Source organism: Scomber japonicus, chromosome 18, assembly GCF_027409825.1.
Source record: "Scomber japonicus isolate fScoJap1 chromosome 18, fScoJap1.pri, whole genome shotgun sequence".
In the NCBI taxonomy this organism is placed as follows: domain Eukaryota; kingdom Metazoa; phylum Chordata; class Actinopteri; order Scombriformes; family Scombridae; genus Scomber; species Scomber japonicus.
Window position 1 is genome coordinate 9,466,415 of NC_070595.1, and position 19,307 is coordinate 9,485,721.

Consider the following 19,307-nt stretch of genomic DNA (forward strand, 5'->3'; position numbering starts at 1 on the left):
CCTAATCTGCATAATCTCCACTGATTAGCATTGGGATGGATGGAGAAAACAGGATTAGCGGAGGGCAGCAGAGAGAGAGAGGGGCAGAGGACGAAAGATGAGAAGGCAGGGGGAGAGCCAGCTACGTCCTTTGAGGACATGCACGTGTATAGAACACAGTTTGATGAAATGTCTTCTTCCTTTTTAGAAACCCTCAGCAGAAATGAACGCCAACCCCCCTGCAGGAAGCGCCCTGGCCCCTGGTGGCGCAACTGGCCCTACCACACCCAAGAAGGGACCACCCAAGTTCAAGCAGAGGCAGACCCGTACATTCAAGAGCAAGGCCCCCAAACCAGGCCAGAAGGGGTAAATAAACAACCCATTTATATCACATTCAATCAAATCAGTACATGAAATAGAAACATGACCACTGACCTCTTGGTTCTTTTCTTTCTCTACTCCAGCTTTGGTGACGATATCCCCGGCATGGAGGGTCTTGGCACAGACATCACAGTGGTGTGCCCATGGGAAGCCTTCGGCGACATGGAGCTCAGCGACTTGGCGAAATACGGCATCATTTAAAGCTGCTGCCTCCTGCCTTCCTTGCCTGCCTGCACCTCTCCTCTCTTTAATCCTCTCTATCCTGCCTTCTCTCCATCTTCAGCTTGGCACACCATGATAAGGCTGCCAGCAAACCCCCTAATGCCCTCTCGTCTATCTACCTCATGCTTTTCTCCACTGAGTGGATGGAAAGCATAACGATGCTTTTATTTTTATATTAATATATTATAAAATACTGTTTTCAGTATATATATACTTGAAATGATATGACGAGAAACATACCTCCACATACCTTATTCCCTATACTTCCATCCTCTAACACTAGCCTTATCCTTCCTTATTTTACGACTCCCCCTTTCCCCCCTCTCCCCCCCGCATCTCCTGACCTACGGCAATGGACGCGAGCAAAACACTAGTTAATACTAACTTGTATTTGCTTCTAGCTGTCTGTTAAAATGTAAATATTTTGTTTCCAGCGTTGAACCTTTTTACCTTGTCTTCCATCTTACCTTTTTTATTTCCTCTCTTTTTTGCATTGTATTTCCTACTCTTTGTGCACGAGTTTATTGTAAACACCAAGGGGAGTGCACAAATATGGTGTGTTGGTGAAAACTGCAATGCACTTTCATGTCATCTTGGAGGAGGAACTCCCTTTTATTGTGACCCACAGACAATGTACTATTGCATGGTATGTCCTGATAGTTGCAATAAATGTGTTTATTTTTAGTACTCATGTTTTCACTGCCTCCATTTTTCTGGAAAACCTTACAAGAGCTGCAAAAACATGCCAAACTTCATATAAATCACACATGAAAACATATCCTGATATCACTAATAATTTCATGAGAACACTTCACCTCTCCTAATGCTTTCCGAAAGCATCCAAAAATATTAACCACTCACTCTAAGGCTTCCTGAAATCATCACATTCCCACAAGGTGTAACACTTTAGTGCAAACCTGGAACCTGGAATACATTGAGGCAGCAAACACCATTCAGGGATTGAAAAAAAAAACAAAGTCCAAATATCCAGGAAGAGTCAAAAACAAGTAACAGAACACTGGAAAGCATGAAGAGGACATTGATAATCAGCCATGGAAGTAGAGGTAACACAAGGGTATAAATAGAGCAGGACTGATGACAAAACAAGGTAGAGGTGTTTGAAAAATCAGATAACAGGAAGTTACATAAGAATACATATAAGGATATCCAGGTTACAAAATAAAACAGGAAGTAGTTATAAAACATGAAAGGAACACAAGATGACAGAAACCATTACACACGGCTCACTGTTAGAAAAGAAAAAGAAATCACTGTAACTGCTGATGTTCCTCTTCATCAACCCTTCTAACCCTAACCCTAACCCTTTATATTATATTTCAAGGTTGAGTTAGCTTCTTTAGCACATAACACAGTGGGAAAGATGCCTCATCATTCTTCTTCAGTTCAGTTCAATCAATGTTTATTTATATAGCGCCAAATAAATAAAAAGTTATCTCAAGGTTTCCTGAATGCAAAGGTGGTGACATCCACCTTGAAGGCTGTAGCCCTTTCCGAAGATGTCACCTCACGGCAGGAGAGGTGGTGATGTGTCATTAAATTGTTGAACCAATTTTGACCTCAAAAAGTAGACTATAATTCACTCTGTCAAGGTGCTGTCTTAAACTACATATTAGAGATATTGAGCCATGTAATTTCCTGCACACCCTACCTGCTAAACCTTTCTCTTTCCAGTACAGGAGGGTTGTTACATCCTTGCCAATTCCCATGATAGTTCACAGCATTTCTTTGGTTTCTTTGGAGTAAAGCCATGGAACTCAGCCAGGTTCATGATTTGGTCTGCAAGCTCATTCTCCACCTACTGTTTTTACTTCCTTTTCTTCCTTCTTCTTGATATACATGACATCGATGACTGCTCTTGCCATCTTTTCAAGGGGTGTTGAGACCAAGTGGGGTTTTTCTCTTGTAAGTTCTTGGCAAGATAGATTATCTAAGTTGTTTTTTCTTGCCATAATTATTCCTCCAGCTCATACTAGCTCAGTGTAAAGTGAGCTAAAGTCTTGCTCACTTTGCCCCATAGCCACCACTTAAAAAAACATTCCCTTGCTTAGCAATTGAGGCTAATGTTTAGCAAGAGTGTCACATGGTTTTTACAAGTTAGCAAATCACCATCATGTATAATGAATGTTTTTAGACCTGATTACTTCCTGGTTTTACTTTAACATCAAAGTCATTACACCTGACATGCAGAAAATGTAGTTGGACATATAAAAACAACAACTTACCATTTCTCCCATGTTTTTTCTGTGTACAATTGCCTAGATGCAGGGGTTGGGACTCCTTACCTAATGACTCATCTTTCCCCCACACTCCATACATTTTGATCTGATGATGTCATTAGGTGAAACAGTATCACAATTCCTCCTGAGCAGGGACATGAACTCGCTGCCATATATCATGACAACCCGTATGAAAGTTGAGAAATTTCATTCAAAATCATATTAACCTCATGGTGTTGCTACAGGGAAAGTGAGGGGGTCATTCATATGGTGGGAAACATAGTTTACAATGCAGAATTTTGGCAATCCAACTTGTAAATGTGTTATATATATATCATCTGATAAATGAATACTTTACTAGCTTGGCAAAAAAGGCACCAGAAAAAAGGAAATACTTCAAATCTTAAGGTGCAACATTCATGAGAAAAGCACTGCCACATGGTTTCTGTCAACATCCTTCAACACCTTTGTCCATCAACAGCTTTTCCCAGACGCTCGGGTTGCTATGGTTTCTCTTTCAAAACAGAAGAAAAGATTTGGTATCAGCACGCAGTGGCTGAAAAAAGTTTCCATTCTTTCTATTTCAGCCTCACTAAATGACAGCAACGGGAAAACCAACATAGGATTGCTTTAGGACACCTCAAATAAATGATGACAGACTTGAATTCCTTTGGTATTAAATGACACAACAGCAGGGTTTTAGTATTTCTCAAATATTCAGTAAGCTCCTACTGTGCAATAGCTACACCCATATCTGCACACATTATGATCCTGCAACAAACAGGCTAGATAGATGAAAAGATAAAGCTCAGTCTATTTAAGTTTTACACCATTACAGTGAATTTAGAGCTGAAGAGTGACTTCAGATTTAACTGAACACACCCTATAAACTCTACTTGCACAGGCATGAGTGGAGGTGTTACGTATGGGCTTGTATAAGACAACAGTTGAAAGCACTCTGTATTCTTGACGAAACTCCCCCCGCGGCTAACTCCATCACTTCCAAATATTGTTGCTGTGATTTACTGGTTACTAAGGTGACGGCTGGTCCTAGTGCTGTATCCTGGTGACACTGGGATGAGTCAGTTGGACTCACCTCAACTAACTCCCCTCTCAAAACTGTCAGCATCTCAAAACTTGACACAAACACTCTGGTTACTCCAGTTAGCATGCGCGTGTTATCTGTAAATGGGATTCAAATTCTGATGGGAATTAGATTCAAAACTGGGGAGGAGTGAACCCTCCCTTACATGGGCGTGTGTGTATGTGTGTGTGTGTGTGTGTGTGTGTGTGTGTGTGTGTGTGTGTGTGTTTTAATGTGTATCGTCACCTCCAGGTGTGTGAGCCCCACCTGTAGTCTGAGGGAGGGACGCAGGGAGAGAGAGAGAGAGAGAGAGAGAGAGAGAGAGAGAGAGAGGGAGAGACATAGGAGGGGATTGGAAGGAAAGTATGAGTAGGGGTGCAGGTTTCTTTGCTGTTGCACAACCTGTTGATGCCAGGTATTAAAAAAAAATCCACTCCCAGTAGCTTCAGACCTCAGAGGCTCCATCGCTTCCCTCTTTTCCTCACCTTGCGCTCTTCCTGTTACCTTGGGCCAGCAGAGATATGAACACATCCTCTAGATAGGAGGTGAATGGCTGAACACTGACGAAGGACTAACAGAGAGTTTGTTACAACACTTTCAACCAAACTTGAAATCGACACTTTTGGAGAGTCTAAATTAGGACATCCCAAAGGATAAAAGGTAAGTGTCTGTTTTTAATAAGGTGTGGTCCGGTTTTAATAGTTAAAATAAGATAAAGACATCATGAATCTGAATCTGTTTTCTTTATAATACTGAATAAGATTTATGAAAATGACAGTATATGTAATCAGGTGTCGACTAATAACCGCTATTACAATTGACTAGTAATGGTTCCACTTTTAGACAAATAAGATTGTAATCGTTTTCAACGCCTTATATTCAAACCAGCTGATCAAAACTTTCCACCCACTGTTTTCCAAGTCTTCCCCCCGACTGTATGATTTTATGACTAACTATAGGCCACAAATAAATGCCAATGTCAGGGAAAAGTTGAGTCCTGGGTCATATTTATCCGGTGATAAACCCAGTGAAAGGTCAGCTTTGAATCTCTGACACTCAAACAAAGGCTTTGTTATCAGCTTGGAGGAAGTGACAATCTGCTATCAGGAGTGAATATCTGTCACGGCGTGTCTCCTGTACTGTACTGTATAATACCCCCCCCCCTTCTCTCCACCCTCTGCCCCCCCCTTGCCCCCTCACCCCCTCCCACCCCACGTGTCTGTGACTCTCTCCTGTCTGTCTCCATGTTTCACCACAGCTTTACGAGCTGATCCAGAAGAGTAGTTACCTTTCATGTCTGCCCCTGTCCCAACCTCACCTTCATGTTGCAAGGTTTTTCCCCCCTCCTGTTGTAGCCCTCACTCATACACACACCTCCCCGCCTTGTTCTGGCTTGTTTCCGCCCTCCCTGCGCTCTGTTCTCTTCACCCTCGCTGTCAAACCTCTCTCCTCTTTTTTGCTTCTCCACGCCATGACCTCGGTGTTGCCTTGTCTTCCATTTCATCTTGCTTATTTCACACCGTCAGTCCACACAATGTTAACGTGCTTTGAAAAACGTTGTGATGTTTGTTTCAGGAGAGAAACATCCGCCGTATCAAAGGAGACTTTGATAAAAAAGGAAGGACTGAATCCTCTTGTGGATTACAAAAATGAATTTGGCCTTTTCATCCGAGAAGTACAAATCCCTTTTCCCCCTCCTCCTCCTCGTCTACGTCCCACTCACCTGTCTATGCCAGTCAAACAACACCACCATCCTAACTACAGTCAGTCCCACAAACACTACCACTCCTTTCTCAAATGATACATCACAGAAGCCTGTGTCAGGCTGCGGGGCAGGACTGGACCCTGTCTACAGGTATCTGTGTGATCGGCGGGCAGCATGGGGCATTGTCCTGGAGACCCTAGCCTCCTCAGGCTTCCTGTTCAGCATGATTCTCCTGGTAGGCCTGCTGCTCTGGTCCCTATGGATCTCATGTGTCTCAAAACGGCAGCAGCGCAGCAGCATCGGAGGCACGGTGGCCTGCATGTTCATGTTCCTGTTGGCCACAGGTGGGATCTTCGCCATCACCTTCTCCTTCATCATCCGTTCAACCCCTCAGACCTGCCCCACCAGGATCTTCCTCTTCAGCGTGCTCTTCTCCCTGGCCTTCTCCTGCCTGCTGGCTCGCAGTCTGGCTCTGCTGGGCTTCGCAGCAGCCCGGGGATGGGGAGAACCTGCCGTGGCCCTGGGCCTCTTCACCGTGCAGGTTATCATCTCTACAGAGTGGCTGATCCTGGTGCTTGTCAGGGATAAGAAAACTTGCGAGTACAGCCAGGGGGAGTTTGTCATGTTGCAGATCTACGTGATGTGCCTCTTGGCTATTAGCTTGATCCTGTCCCTGCACTTGCTGTGCCGCTCCTGCTTCACATACAGCTACAACTACACAGGGCGTGCCCGGCAGCATGGCCGCACTCAGGCCACACTGCTCTGCCTCACGCTGCTGCTCTCCAGCTGCACCTGGATAGTGTGGATCACAATGCTCACCAAGGGAAACCCTGACTTAGAACATCGGCCAAAATGGGACGACCCGGTAATCAGCATCGCCTTGGTGGTCAATGGCTGGGTCTTGCTGATGGGGCACGGGTTAAGTCAGGTGGCCTATCTCTGCAGGGGGGAGGCCAGGTCCAAGGATGTCCCCCTGAGCTTCGCCGGCTGGACCAGCCCCAGCGCTGATATCCCAGGACTGGGCAGCCAGAAGGAAGGAAAAGAAAACGGAAGCTTTGAGAATGATGGCGATAATAGGAGAGGTGAGACGGCGTCCTCCTTACCAAAAATTTACATGGGGCTTCATTGAAAGGGAATGAATTAAGCTTAGGGGTGAAGGTAGAGGTGTGTTAGTAGTATTAATCTCCTGATTATTGCCTTGGTTAATAATTTGAATCTATAAAATGTCAGAAAATAGGGGGAAAACCTCCCTGCACAATTTCCCAGAATGCAAAGTGATATTTTATTCAGACCAATAGCCCAAAAACAGAGATGGTCAATTTACCATCATAGAAAACAAACCAGTCATGTGAACATTTTGGGCATTTTTACTTAAAAAAAAGATTTCACAGTTAAAATTGTTGCAGATTAATTTTCTGTTGATCACCTAGTAGTTGCTGCTCCAAAAATAATAATAATACCTCAAGAGAAAAAGTTCTTAAAGTCATTTAATTAAGGATGCTACAGTGTTGCTGCATTTGTTAAGTCTGAGGATTAGTGCTTTAAAACTTGTGCTTAAACAACATCATCAAATCATCTCTACATAAACTACAAGACTGCAAATTGTGACATGAACATACGCTAAACAAGACAAACTGTAGGAGTCCAAATTGAGAGTAATAAGCAGGGATATATGATGGACATGTCATTTAATAGGAGTAAAGCAGTTCTTTACACTTCCAAGTCCATTTTCTATGAGACGTTTATGTTATTTTGTCCACCTCCTGTACAAATATTAGTATAAATCCTGGTAATCATGTTTAAGTCTGGCCAGCAAGCTCAGATTCACAGAATGACATTTTTTTATATTGAAATATAACTGCAAATGAATACAGAGCGCATGTTCAACATTACAAAACGATTCCATTATCAGTCAGCTCGGCTCTCACTGTGGGCCTTTATGATGAACAGTATATAATGAGCCGATAATTAGCTAATTGTGTCATGTGTCTCCCTCCAGGCAGGGGGACTGAGCCGACTCTGCGATCACCCTACGAGTCTGGATTCTCCATGACAGTGAGTAATAAAGCATTAGGATTAACAATCTGACTTCACATGGTCCGTAATTAAACGCTGTGACCTTTTGCTAGTGAAGGCAATTATGGCTAAGTCATATTGTAAGGTTAATGAAAGCACAGTTTATCACAAGCTTTACTTGCACTGACATGATGTATGTGTGATTGTGTACATCTGTGTGTGTTTCAGGAAATCGACCCTGACAAAGATTACAGCATTCCTCGTCCTCAGACCACCAACTACAGGGAACCCTATGATGAATATTATGGACAGAATTAATACTCACACTGATGTCACTGTCTGGTGTTTTACTCTCTCACACATTCTCTCTCATACACACACTCACTCACAACACTGACTATACCAAAGCCAAAGCTGAGGGTGATCCAACTCTATGCACTAATCTGTACTTAAGGTACTCGGCACAAACATTTTTTTTGTTTATGTTTCATTTTTTCTTGTGTGAATGTAAATATGTTTTTGTTTTAGTTTTATAAGAAAAGTCTCAAATCTGCCAGAAGGATGTGAAATGCTCTCAAATAGAAGAAAGAAAAGAGAGGGAAAAAAAGACTCAGCAGTGTGATTCATCTGCTTGAGTTTCATCACAGAGGACCGGGTGGGTTCAGATAGTCCGGCTTTCTTCTGGTGAAAAATTCACATTATCAATGCTTAATGGAAGTGTGTCTGTAAGATGGTGTGTGATGTGTACATGGTGTGTCGCTCTGAGATGGTTTATAGTAGCCCTGAGGTGATAGGAGAGGCGTGAAACTGTCACTCTGAAGGTGCCAAACAACTGAGCCGAGCACAGGCATCAGTGAACGGTGGAGAGGAGGGATGAAAGGAGAGGAAGAGAAGAGGAAGAGGAGAGGAGATGAGATGAGATGAGATGAGACAAGACGGGGGGAGGATAGGACAGGAGACCTGTCAGCTCTGTGGGAGGCTTGTGCCATCACTGATTAACATCTTCATATTCAAAGTGACATTACAGTGGCTGGGCTCTGTTGTGGCGCAAACAGAGGGATGTGTTCTGTGTGCAGAGAAAGATACGAGGAACACAAACAAAAGCGTGCCCCTTTCAAATGATACATATCCTAATGATTTTTTTTTATTACACAAGCTGTAAAGTGTTACCAATAAAAGGTTTATCTGTACATAAAAGCGCAGATGTGTGTGTCATATTCTTAAAGCTCAACCTCGGCTTCTTTTTTCTCAAGATCTGCACAGATGGCACACCAAAGACCAATTACTCTCTCAACCAGAATTAATGCCTTGGCTGTGGGCACACACTGCATATTGGAGGATTAACCATACACAGAGCAGGATGGTAGTACCACAGTTACACCACCAGGGGGCAATGTTTAGGTGTACCAAGTAAATGGTACACTGGCTCTGGGTGGATGAGAAAAAAACTCCACTGAAGTGAAACTTTTCCAAGAAATTCATTGACAAAAGAAAGAAAAATAGTGTTTTAACAGATGTAGCTGCTAGTATGATTCACATCAAATCTATAAACTGAAGTTTTATTGTCTAAAATTAGTAACATGATTAATATTCAGTCTGATGATTCTATTTGTGACGACCTGTTGTGAACTTATTGTTCTCCCACAGAGGCCTGCAGTCACTCTGCCATCCACAAAAGGTCAATTCCTCACTTCAACGGACGCAATCTTCACACATCCCCTCTTATCAGTCGGCCTTCAATCTAGTCTTCCAATTAGCCCGACTTCAATTACTCAGAGAGAGCATCCCATCAAATTGGCAATTGGCCTCTTGTGCATTAGCGCAATTAGCAGGGATATGAGGTTTCCCGCCACATCCAACCCATTTACGGCCATTAACTCCAGATGCAATTAAAGATTGTTCCAGATTGTTCCCCCTTGGCAGCAATGAAAAAGAAAGTTGGGAGGTTGGTGCAGCAAATGTGGGAAGAGTTTACTGCGCGCTATCTACAGGAACAAAACTCGTGAGTTGACGCCAGAGCGACAGAGAGAAGCAGTAATAATGCAGCATCTATCCGTTATCTGACTCACAATGTAATGCATCGTTGAGAGGAAAAAGTCGCAGCATTCTTTTTAGCTCTCATGCCACCTTTAATCAAAAACAGCTCCTCCTTTAATTCATTTTAGTGTAGGGGGGGGTTTTGTGCTATTTAAAGCAGTCTCTCTCCTGATTGGATAAGCCAAAACACAGCCAAGAAAATGATAAGATAGAGACAATCATGGAAAGGAAATAACATAATGGCTACCAGCTCCAAAATCAAGAAACTTATCAGGGAATGTGCTCTATCACCTCCTGGTCACCATTATGTATGTATGAAGGCATGGTGACCTCATACAATGTTAAACCTCACTCAGATAATAAGCATTCAAAGACCAGTATTAAAAACCAAACAGTTTATTTATTATATACATTCAATAATAATGAATGAATAATGAATAAACATAAGGCAGACACAAGGATGGCAAAATAAAACATTGTGAGAAAAAAATGTCACTTATTGAAAAAAAAAAACAACAAAAAAACAATCACTTGGATAAAATGAGCTTTTTAAGAGCATGTGACATATATATATAAAAAAAATTCCACATGCAATTCAAACCCATTTATTCAATCCCTGTACAAAAACTCCCACTGGTTTGACTTGAGCACAGTGCAGGGAGTCGGGGTCAGAGTTCAGACAGGGCCGACAGCTGAGGATAAAACTTTGGCTTCTGTGTTATTCCAGCACACCTCTGTGGTTTAGTGTTTTTTTTTGTCTTTTATCAGCCTTCCAATTACAGACAAAACAAACCAAAGCAGCCCACTGCACCGCACACAGCTGCTGCTCGGTAACCATTAACGCCGTCTCCACGTGAGCTTTTTTGCCAACTTGGATGAGTGAGGTGGAGATTGTTGCTAAAAGAGCATCTCTGTGGGCAGGTTGGTTTTTTTTTTTAACTCTGTACCAGACTGGAAGCAGATGACCGCTGCCAGATTTGGTGTTTGTGTTTTGCTTAAACACCAGCAGCCTCGTCTCTGTGGAGAAACCCCACAGAGGACCAGCTTAAAGGCCGAATTGTCCTTACCTTGGGTCGTCATTGTTATCACGTTGAGGAGAGGGGAGGGGAGGGGTCAGACATACCAAATTAAACTTTTAAACATCTGATATGACTGGTGATTACCATGACGACCGCAGAGGCACAGAGCAGAGATAATCCAGATTACTGAAGCGGACCGAATCACCCCCCCACCCACCCCCCACCCTCCTTTCCTCCTCTTTACCCCACCCGGACACTTTCTTGAGGACCTTCAAACTGAGATTTCTCACCACTCGTGTCACTTCGCATCACATAACACTCTCCGCCAAAAGTTCTCTCTCTCCCTCTCTCTCCTCCTGCTACGTGAAAAAACAAAAAACCCTCCCATCCTCTACCTCATCTTCCCTCTCCAGCACTATGATTTGAATTCATGCACAAATGAAAAGATTCTGACACCCTTCCTCTCTCTCTTTCGCTCTCTCTCTCACATAAGCATGCATAGCAACACTTCTGATAATACTTGTAAGGAATAATAAGACCAAAAAAAAAAAAAAAAAAGAGGTAATGCTCGTCAAAAATACTCATTGGACCTACTGCACACAGTTTTCACAATCATACAAAAACATTATTACCCCCCCTCCTCAATCTGTTCGCTCCACCCTGAGCGCACTGTACCCCCTGAAGAAGAAGAAAAAGGAAAAAAAAAAAAAAAGACAGCGGGGGACGTTGTTATCCTGTCAGCTAATGATTAATGGCTCAGCTTCTCACCTTCACCATCATCGCCACAATGTCCCTCGACTAACCACCCACACACATACACACACACACACACACACACACACACATAGTTTCATTGTTCAAAAAAAAAAAGAAAAGAAAAGGTGGCTACTGCTGGGCCAACAGGGGGCCCTTTCGACATTGTGTGGACGTTTACTTCGCCTGTGATTTTGGCCCTACCGGCAATCCCAAACATCCTCTCAGCATTAATCCCTCATGACTCCCATCTGCTCTGATTTCCCTTGTCTGCAGTAAACACCTCTGCATATACAGCGTGTTCATGTGTTGACCAAAAAAAAAAAAAAAAAAAGGAAAAGGCAAATAAATTAGCGTGTGGACCGAATTCAATTTAAGTCGTCTTGTTTGCAGGTCACAATTCCCAAATTCGTCTGTCATTGTGTCGACACCGCTGCAATGACATTTCCCAGGATGCTTTGTTGCGGCACTGTGCTGTTTCAACGTTAAAAAAACAAAAACAAAAACAGCTTCAACCCCACAGATAAAGAAATATAACATGAAGTAAAAGGCAAAGAAAAAAAAACAGCAAAAACAATCAACCACAAAAAAAAAAAGAAAAAAGAAATACATCAGGACCAATAATGTGCTTTCTTCAGGGAAAAAAAAATCTTTGGAACCAACAAAAAGGCAAATAATAGCAACAATAACACAGTGAGAGTATAATGGAGATGTAATACATAGGACAAGAGGCTGAAACTGTTCCGCCCAGTTCTTTTTTTTTTTTTTTTTTTTACAACACTTCAAACGCACCGGTGAGGAGAAGTTTTAAAGTATTCAGAGCGAACGATCCCAGAGAGCATGATGGACTTACAAAAATGACAGCAAGAGTTCCCAGCTAAGTGACAGCGTCTGTGCTCCCCCTCCCCCTCCCCCTCCCTCCTGACTGCCCCTTGCCACACAGGAAATAAAGAACATAATAGAAAACCCCCGTCAGCTGCGGGATACTTCAAGACACCGTTACGTGACTGCGATCTCTGGGTTTTAATGTATTCTAATCTGGGCTGTTCTGCTGGGATCTGCTGTTCTGCTGAGTTGAGATCAGACACCGTTTCCATGCAGCTCTGCCTGGAAGCCTGTAGGCATAAATATCTCGATTGGCCAGGAGGGATTCCCATTCGATGATTCCCATGTAGATACCACCCCCCCACCCCTCCCAGTTTCAAATCTGCTCAGCTAAATCTAGTTTGTCCATAATTTATGGTTCTTTGTCCATTTGACCCGTTCATTCACTGCAGCGCTGCCGCAGCTGGAATGTCTGACAGTCGAGGAGATAAAAAAGAAGTGAGTCCTTCTTTGGAAGAAGTACTATGAACAGATAAGGAACTAACGTGAAGGATGAGCTTTAGAGGGGAGGTGAAGGGAGGGGGAGGCGCGCTGTATTCTCAAAATAGACATACAGGGATAGTTCATAGCTGTAGTGAGTAGAAACAGATTCATCTTAGTGTTGCAGTTAAGAGTAAGAAATGGAATATGTGTGGACCAGCAATAAGGACAATGTGAAATCAATGGACAGTTTATCATATATAAATGACATTTCTATGCAACTTCTTATCAATGGCGGCAAAAAAACAAAAAAGAAGTAGAAACAAAACTGAGGTAATGCAGAAAAAAACAAGTCGCTTGTTTCCTTTTCCTTGTCATTTTCATACTTTTTTTTTTTTTTAATGATGTTTAAAAAAAAAAAACATTTTTGTTTTCTTGTGTTTCCTTTAAAACTTAAGGGGAAGTTGTGACATGTTCAGAAAATGACAAAAAAAAGAAAAATAATATAACAAAACCAAACCGGAGGCTTTTTTTTTCTTCCCATGCCATGTTGTTCAGAGTTTGTTATTACCCGGGACAACAGTGGTTTCTGTCTGTCAGACGCTCCCAAGTTCCCTTCCTCTGGCTGAATGTTCCGAACGCCGGCTTCACAAAATAACTATTATAATTCCTACATCTTTGTATATCGAGCAGACTGAGTTTGATTGTTTGTTTTTTTTCATTATTACAGCACAATGCTAAACCGTAGGGACGTCTCTGCTGTGGAGGGCTTTACGTCAATGTAGTGTTTAAAAACATGAGTACCTTTTTTCTTTTCTATTAGTAATGTTGTGCTGCGGTAGTCCTATGATCATATGCAGGCCAACACGAAAGGAAAATGTAGAGGAAAGTGTATACTGAGTGCTCAATGTAAGTGTGTGTGTATATAGGTCTGATTAGGTCTTACAGGGCAGTGGATATACTGTAAAGTCAAAAAAAAAGAAAAAAGAAGGTTTGTAGTGCGTGGGATCACACAGGAACAGCAGTCTCTCTCCTCCCAGGTCCCATAGTGTTTCTAAAAAGGTAACCATCCTGAAATTGTGCCCTGTAGTTCAAAAACAGCAGGCTCCGGGCTCTTTTTTTTTTCTTTATGTGGGAGACACTCCTGGCAGTTTTTTTTCATTGTATCCGTGTCACAGACAGACGAGTACAGAAACAGAGTTTTGAGTTGATGATGTGGCAACGACGTCTCTAGCCACCTCAAAAACAACAACGAAAAAAAAAAGAAAAGACAAAAAACAAAACAAAAAACACATGAGTTGTCACTGTAGTTCGCCTGCAGAAAAAATGGAGGGGAGCTCCTGCCAAACAAAGAGCTTGAAAAAGGGAGGCTTTTTTTTGTTTTTTTTTTGTTGGGGAGCGACATGAAATTCCTTGGGTGTGATTTGCAGCTTTAGTAAGGAGCGAACCGACTGTATCCTGCCCGGTATAAACTGGCCTGAAAGAGATAAGCAAAAGGGACAACACAGTCATATACTGGAAATAATGACATTACAGCAATATACAGTATAATATACAGCATGGTGCTATTGGAAAAATCTATTCAAGTTCTACATGCAGTTATACTACAAACCCACTAATTATTCATTTATTCTGTTTTTAATGATAAGAAGCTGAGGTCAACATGGGCACACACTGTTCAAACCTCCTCTACTTTATCTCCCATGTAACGTTCACTGCCCTCTTTTTAAAATTCGACAATCTAATATTCCACTCTGGTTGTTTTGTAGAGCTCCACTCAGTTTTCTCACCATGGCTCCGACTCCGTAAGCGGCAGCAGCTGGAGTTAAAGCGTGGTAGGGATCTGTAGTGTACACCCGGCCATAACTGGAAACACACACACACAAAAACAACACACAACAATCAACAAGTCATTCCACTTTTCAAAAAGTAGCTGTCACATTTAAAGAAGAAAGTGTTTTGAATGATGTATCATATTATATTTATTAAGAATTAAGTAGAACATTTAATGACACCATGCACAACATCAAACATCCCAAAACAGTATTTCTACAATACCCTCTGGCTTTTACTATTCTTCTAATCTTATCCACTCGCATCCATAAATATCCTCACACTTTAAAAATCCTGAGCCTCTGATGTTTTGTGACAGTGACGTGTGCGTGCATGCGTGAGTGCGTGTGCCTCTGTTTGTTGGTGCATGTCCTCGGTTAACCTCACCTGTCACTGTAGGCGGCAGCCGCGGCGGTTGCTCCGGTTACGGCCGCGGGCTGGGCGTAACGATAGGCGGCGGCAGCGGCAGCAGCAGCAGGGTAGCCTCCCTGGAGACACACACACACACACACACACACACACACACACACAACATAGTTAACTCACATGCCTCTGAGGGAGAAGGTGGTGTAAGTTGTGTAAATGAGGAGGTGGAGGTATACAGATACAACATACTGACATTTCAATTTTAAAATCTTGATATATATATACTGTATCATTCCATGCAGGTATTATATGTATACCTTGACTTACAACTGAAATATGAAATATGTGTGTCAGTATATTGTATTTCTGTATGGAGAGAGAAGGAGGTGGGGTGCTGTTGGATGTGATGCTCTAACAGTGAGACAGAGAGAAGGAATTGGATTGCTGAGATTGAGTTAGATTGTATTATTACTGCTATGGAGAGGGGGAGGTGGGGGTGGGTAAAAACAGTGGAAGACAAAATGTTCACACAGTGGAGGTTGTATAGAAACCTCATTGTCTCATCGGAGCAGAGGATTCATGTAACAGATATACAGATATGTCAAAAGGACACTAGTAGAGATGTATTTAGAACAAAAAAAAAATAGGATTATCATTATTATTATTATTATTATTCTTTCATGTGGCTTCAGGAGACAGACCAAAGAAAACAGAAAGGTAGACAGGAAATGTAAAGTCACACACGCAAACACACCCACGCAAGCCTATACTGACACTCAAAAAAAAAAAAAAAAAAAAAAAAAAAAACCTCCTCTCACTGAGACTGCATGCATGACCCCAGATTACATTTCATTTCAAAAACACAACACCGCTGCATTTGGACCTGATCAGAACAGAGCAAAGAAAGCACACGACAGAACAGAACAGAACAGAACAGAGCGGAGCAGAACACCCCCCGGCATTCTCCCAGACGCCTGCAATACACAGAGGTGGAGGCGGAGGAGGGGTGGAGAAGAAAATGGGGTTATTATTAGGGAGAGAGCAAGGCTTTCTGGGTGAGTGGAGGAAGTGGGAGAGGAGGGCAGTAATACAGTATGTCTGCATGCAGCAGCTGATCAGCACATGCTTCAGTAATCATCCTGAGGTGGTGGTGGTGGAGGGGGGGGGGGGTTAATTCAGGAAGAGACCATGTTCTCTGTTTTAACTTGAGAGCATCTCACAACAAAGGCTAACATTGACTGTGAAATAGTGTCCTTCAATTTTAAAGGAATAATGCAAAAGAAAAGCTCATTTTTGTTGTTTTTTATAAAGTTTTGGCTGACTAAAACAAATTAAACAACAAATGAATGTCTATGTTCACACAAAGGAGACCAGGCTCTCTTTTGAACAAACTAGTGGGGGGGGGGGAAACACACTTAATATGATTTAGTAGTTTAGTAAACAAACAAACAAACAAACAAACCCCTTCCCCACAATCGCGGAAAAGTGCACATTTCAGTGAGTTAGTAGAAAAATAAAGCAAAATTCAAAGCAAGTGGTCAATTTTTATTTTTTGTATTTTTTTTTTTTAACAACTAAAAGATGTTCCAGATCAGATCAGAAGATGATTCATAAGATCAGAGCAGGTAGTAGAGTAAAAACAATGCACACTGTGGGTTTAGGTGTTGAGTTGACCCTACCTGAGGCAATCTGGGACTAAGGACTGAGTCCTGAAACACTAGTCTATAGAGAGAACAGAAACAACCGTTGTCAACCTGGATACACACACACGCACACACATACACACACACACAGACACACACGCACATAAACTCTCACACACTGACGCACACAGCCGCATATGCCCACAGAGCAGCCTTTGTAGTGGTGTGTTAGAGACCCTCTGTCCTATCATTAAGATTTCACAGCTCTATTTATTCTATTTTTAAATCAATTTCGACTTACTATGAACAGAGCTGTTGTATAATGAGGGATGTTTTTGCCACAACAGGCCAAAATAACAACCCTTGGATCACGAAGGTTCTCGTGTTAATTTGGAACGAGTGGTGCCCCTGCGTTGTGGGCTCATTCACCTGCTACGCGGGCAGCTCTGTGCAGCGCACGACTGGACGCACATGCAGAATCACCCCCAAAGGAGAAGAGCAGGAGAAAGCCGTGAGAAGGAGAGGGTCAGAGGGTGTGTTGGGTGGGAGGTGAGTTTACTTACATATAAGTCTGCGGCTCCGTAAAACCCATCCTGATACACCACACTGAGAGAGGAAGAAAAACGAATAGGAGAGGAGAAGGAGGAGGAGGAGGAGGAGTGGGAGGGAATGGGTCAGGTGATAGAAGGAGGGGAGAGGGTGGTGTAGTAGAGAGGGGGTGCAAATGGAGTGGTGCACAGTCCCAAAACCAGAGTGGATGATGGTCAACACACAGCAAAAAGAACAAAAAAGAGGAGAGAGAGAGAGAGAGAGAGAAAAAAAGAGATACAGTAGTTATTTCACACCCATGCAGCATGCAGAGAAAATACAACTCCATCTAAGCTCCACAACTGCAACCGAAAACCTCCAGCACCTCTATGCATGACAACTCTGGCCTTGTGGGGTTAAACAGATAAAAGTTCATTGACTAGAACTGAAATGAAACCATAAAGTGCTATTGTTCCCCAGCTACAAAGAGAATGGAGGCAGTAAAGTCCACTTTAATAGATCATTTGATGAGGAAATGGTGTCTGAGAGGTGCAGCTTTTATTGGCTTTTTAAAGCCTTCGGTGGAGCAGAGATGGAGAGGGGATTTTCTGCAGCCCCCCAATTTAATCTTATTTAGCTTAATTTGAATGTCATCACAGTAAGCAGCCACGAGGCCATTAAGCAATCAATTCTGCTTTGATCTGAATATTCCAGCAGTCGCAACCCCATTAGCCAATCATCACAGCACAGCAACAACATGCACAGTACACATACCGAGGGGACAAAAAAACACATTGCAGTAAACATGAAGAATGTGCAGCAGATCTATGAGCAGGGTGACTGCTTATGCATAATGACTGAATCTAGTATGTGTGTGTGTGTGTGTGTTTATGCAAATCTACTGATGCCAGTATCTGTGTGTTTATTCAAATGAACCTTCAATGGGTGCAATCCTATCAGCGTGTTGTACTCCACTGAATAGCTTGTGAACCGACTGACAATGTGCCAGTTGGACTGCTGAAGAGAGTGAAGTGTGAATAATGTTTGAGCATGAGAGCTGTATGAGCACAGCTGTATTAAACAGAGACCTGGTCAAACAGACTCTGGAAAATGCCTCTGAAAATAGCGCTGATGAGGTGATGCTCAATAGATTTACCGATTTTACCTTAAAGCACATAAATCTGGGGCAGCTACCGAGCTCGTGTCAATGCTAACAACCGGTTTTGGTTTATCTTCCTTACCCAGGGTAGGCAGGAATGGCGGGCTGAGGCACGGCTGCCCGCACTGCGCTGTAGACGGGCCGGCCTCGGCCCCTGAGATGGGCGCCCCGAAACGCCGCTGCTGCTGTGGTGGCTGCTGCTGCTGCTGAAGGGTAGGGGAACCCTGGGACTGGAGGAGGGGGAGGAAGGGTGGAGGTAAGGAGTGGAGGGAGAATAAAAAACAGTAAGGAAGGAGGTGGAGAAGGGGAAAGAAAGATGGGGTGACAGCAGAAAATTTAGGACAATGTGAATGGAAAAAATAAGGGGAGGCCCGGGGAGAAGGTGAGGAGAAAAGATAGAGCAAAGAGAGAAGGGAATAATACAACTGTAGCCTTCAGGGCTTAATATCAATAAAAGTGTCAGGAGAAATGCTGGGCGAGCAGTGCTTTCATATAAATTAAAGATTGGAATGTGACTCAAATTTAAAGTAGGCTGTGGAGACTGTCTTTTGTGTGAGTGAAGGAGATGGGGAACAGCCTTACCTGCGTAGATTTCTGGTCCATACACGGCCCCCACCATGGGACTCAACTTCCACCCCGCTGACAGTCACAAAGAGATGGAGAGGTGCAGTTTAATAGGTGCAGTTAACAAAGAGCATCATGTCTGCTGTGTTGTTATACACACACACACACACACACACACACACACACACACACACACACACACACACACACACACACACACACACACACACACACACACACACACACACACACACACACTTCACCACACTATTACTATCATGTGGTTCATTAAGTGCTTTAACAGTAGTTTTTAAAATTCACACATGGGAAGAACTCACAAAAGAAGGAAAAAAACAAAAAAAACAAAAACATTTTTATTATATGAGAAATAAAGAATCAGTCCACTGCTAATTCCAGACAATATTTGAGCACCACAGAGCAATGTTTATTTCAAAACTGATTGCAATGCCTGCTTC

General features: G+C 42.7%; 3 protein-coding genes across 3 annotated transcripts in view; 2 read left to right on the forward strand and 1 right to left on the reverse strand.

Moving 5' to 3' along the window:
* Nucleotides 1–202: 202 nt before the first annotated feature.
* LOC128379029 (retinal cone rhodopsin-sensitive cGMP 3',5'-cyclic phosphodiesterase subunit gamma-like) lies at nucleotides 203–561 on the forward strand. The gene is made up of 2 exons (XM_053338636.1): nucleotides 203–345; nucleotides 444–561. The coding sequence occupies exons 1-2, from the start codon at nucleotides 203–205 to the stop codon at nucleotides 559–561; spliced, it is 261 nt and encodes an 86-aa protein (XP_053194611.1).
* Nucleotides 562–5,552: 4,991 nt separating this feature from the next.
* Nucleotides 5,553–7,942, forward strand: LOC128379199 (retinoic acid-induced protein 3). Its single transcript, XM_053338843.1, has 3 exons — nucleotides 5,553–6,690; nucleotides 7,608–7,663; nucleotides 7,853–7,942. Exons 1-3 carry the CDS (start codon nucleotides 5,553–5,555, stop codon nucleotides 7,940–7,942), a joined length of 1,284 nt encoding a protein of 427 aa, XP_053194818.1.
* A 3,131-nt stretch (nucleotides 7,943–11,073) lies between these two features.
* LOC128379475 (RNA binding protein fox-1 homolog 2-like) overlaps nucleotides 11,074–19,307 on the reverse strand; it is a 44,178-nt gene continuing 35,944 nt past the window's right edge. Inside the window, exons 8-13 of the mRNA XM_053339102.1 lie at nucleotides 18,850–18,906; nucleotides 18,350–18,497; nucleotides 17,144–17,186; nucleotides 14,959–15,059; nucleotides 14,529–14,604; nucleotides 11,074–14,215 (exon numbers count right to left, since the gene is read on the reverse strand). Of these exons, the coding sequence (XP_053195077.1) occupies nucleotides 14,171–14,215; nucleotides 14,529–14,604; nucleotides 14,959–15,059; nucleotides 17,144–17,186; nucleotides 18,350–18,497; nucleotides 18,850–18,906 (470 nt within the window). The 3' untranslated portion in view covers nucleotides 11,074–14,170. The remainder of the gene's footprint in view (nucleotides 14,216–14,528; nucleotides 14,605–14,958; nucleotides 15,060–17,143; nucleotides 17,187–18,349; nucleotides 18,498–18,849; nucleotides 18,907–19,307) is intronic.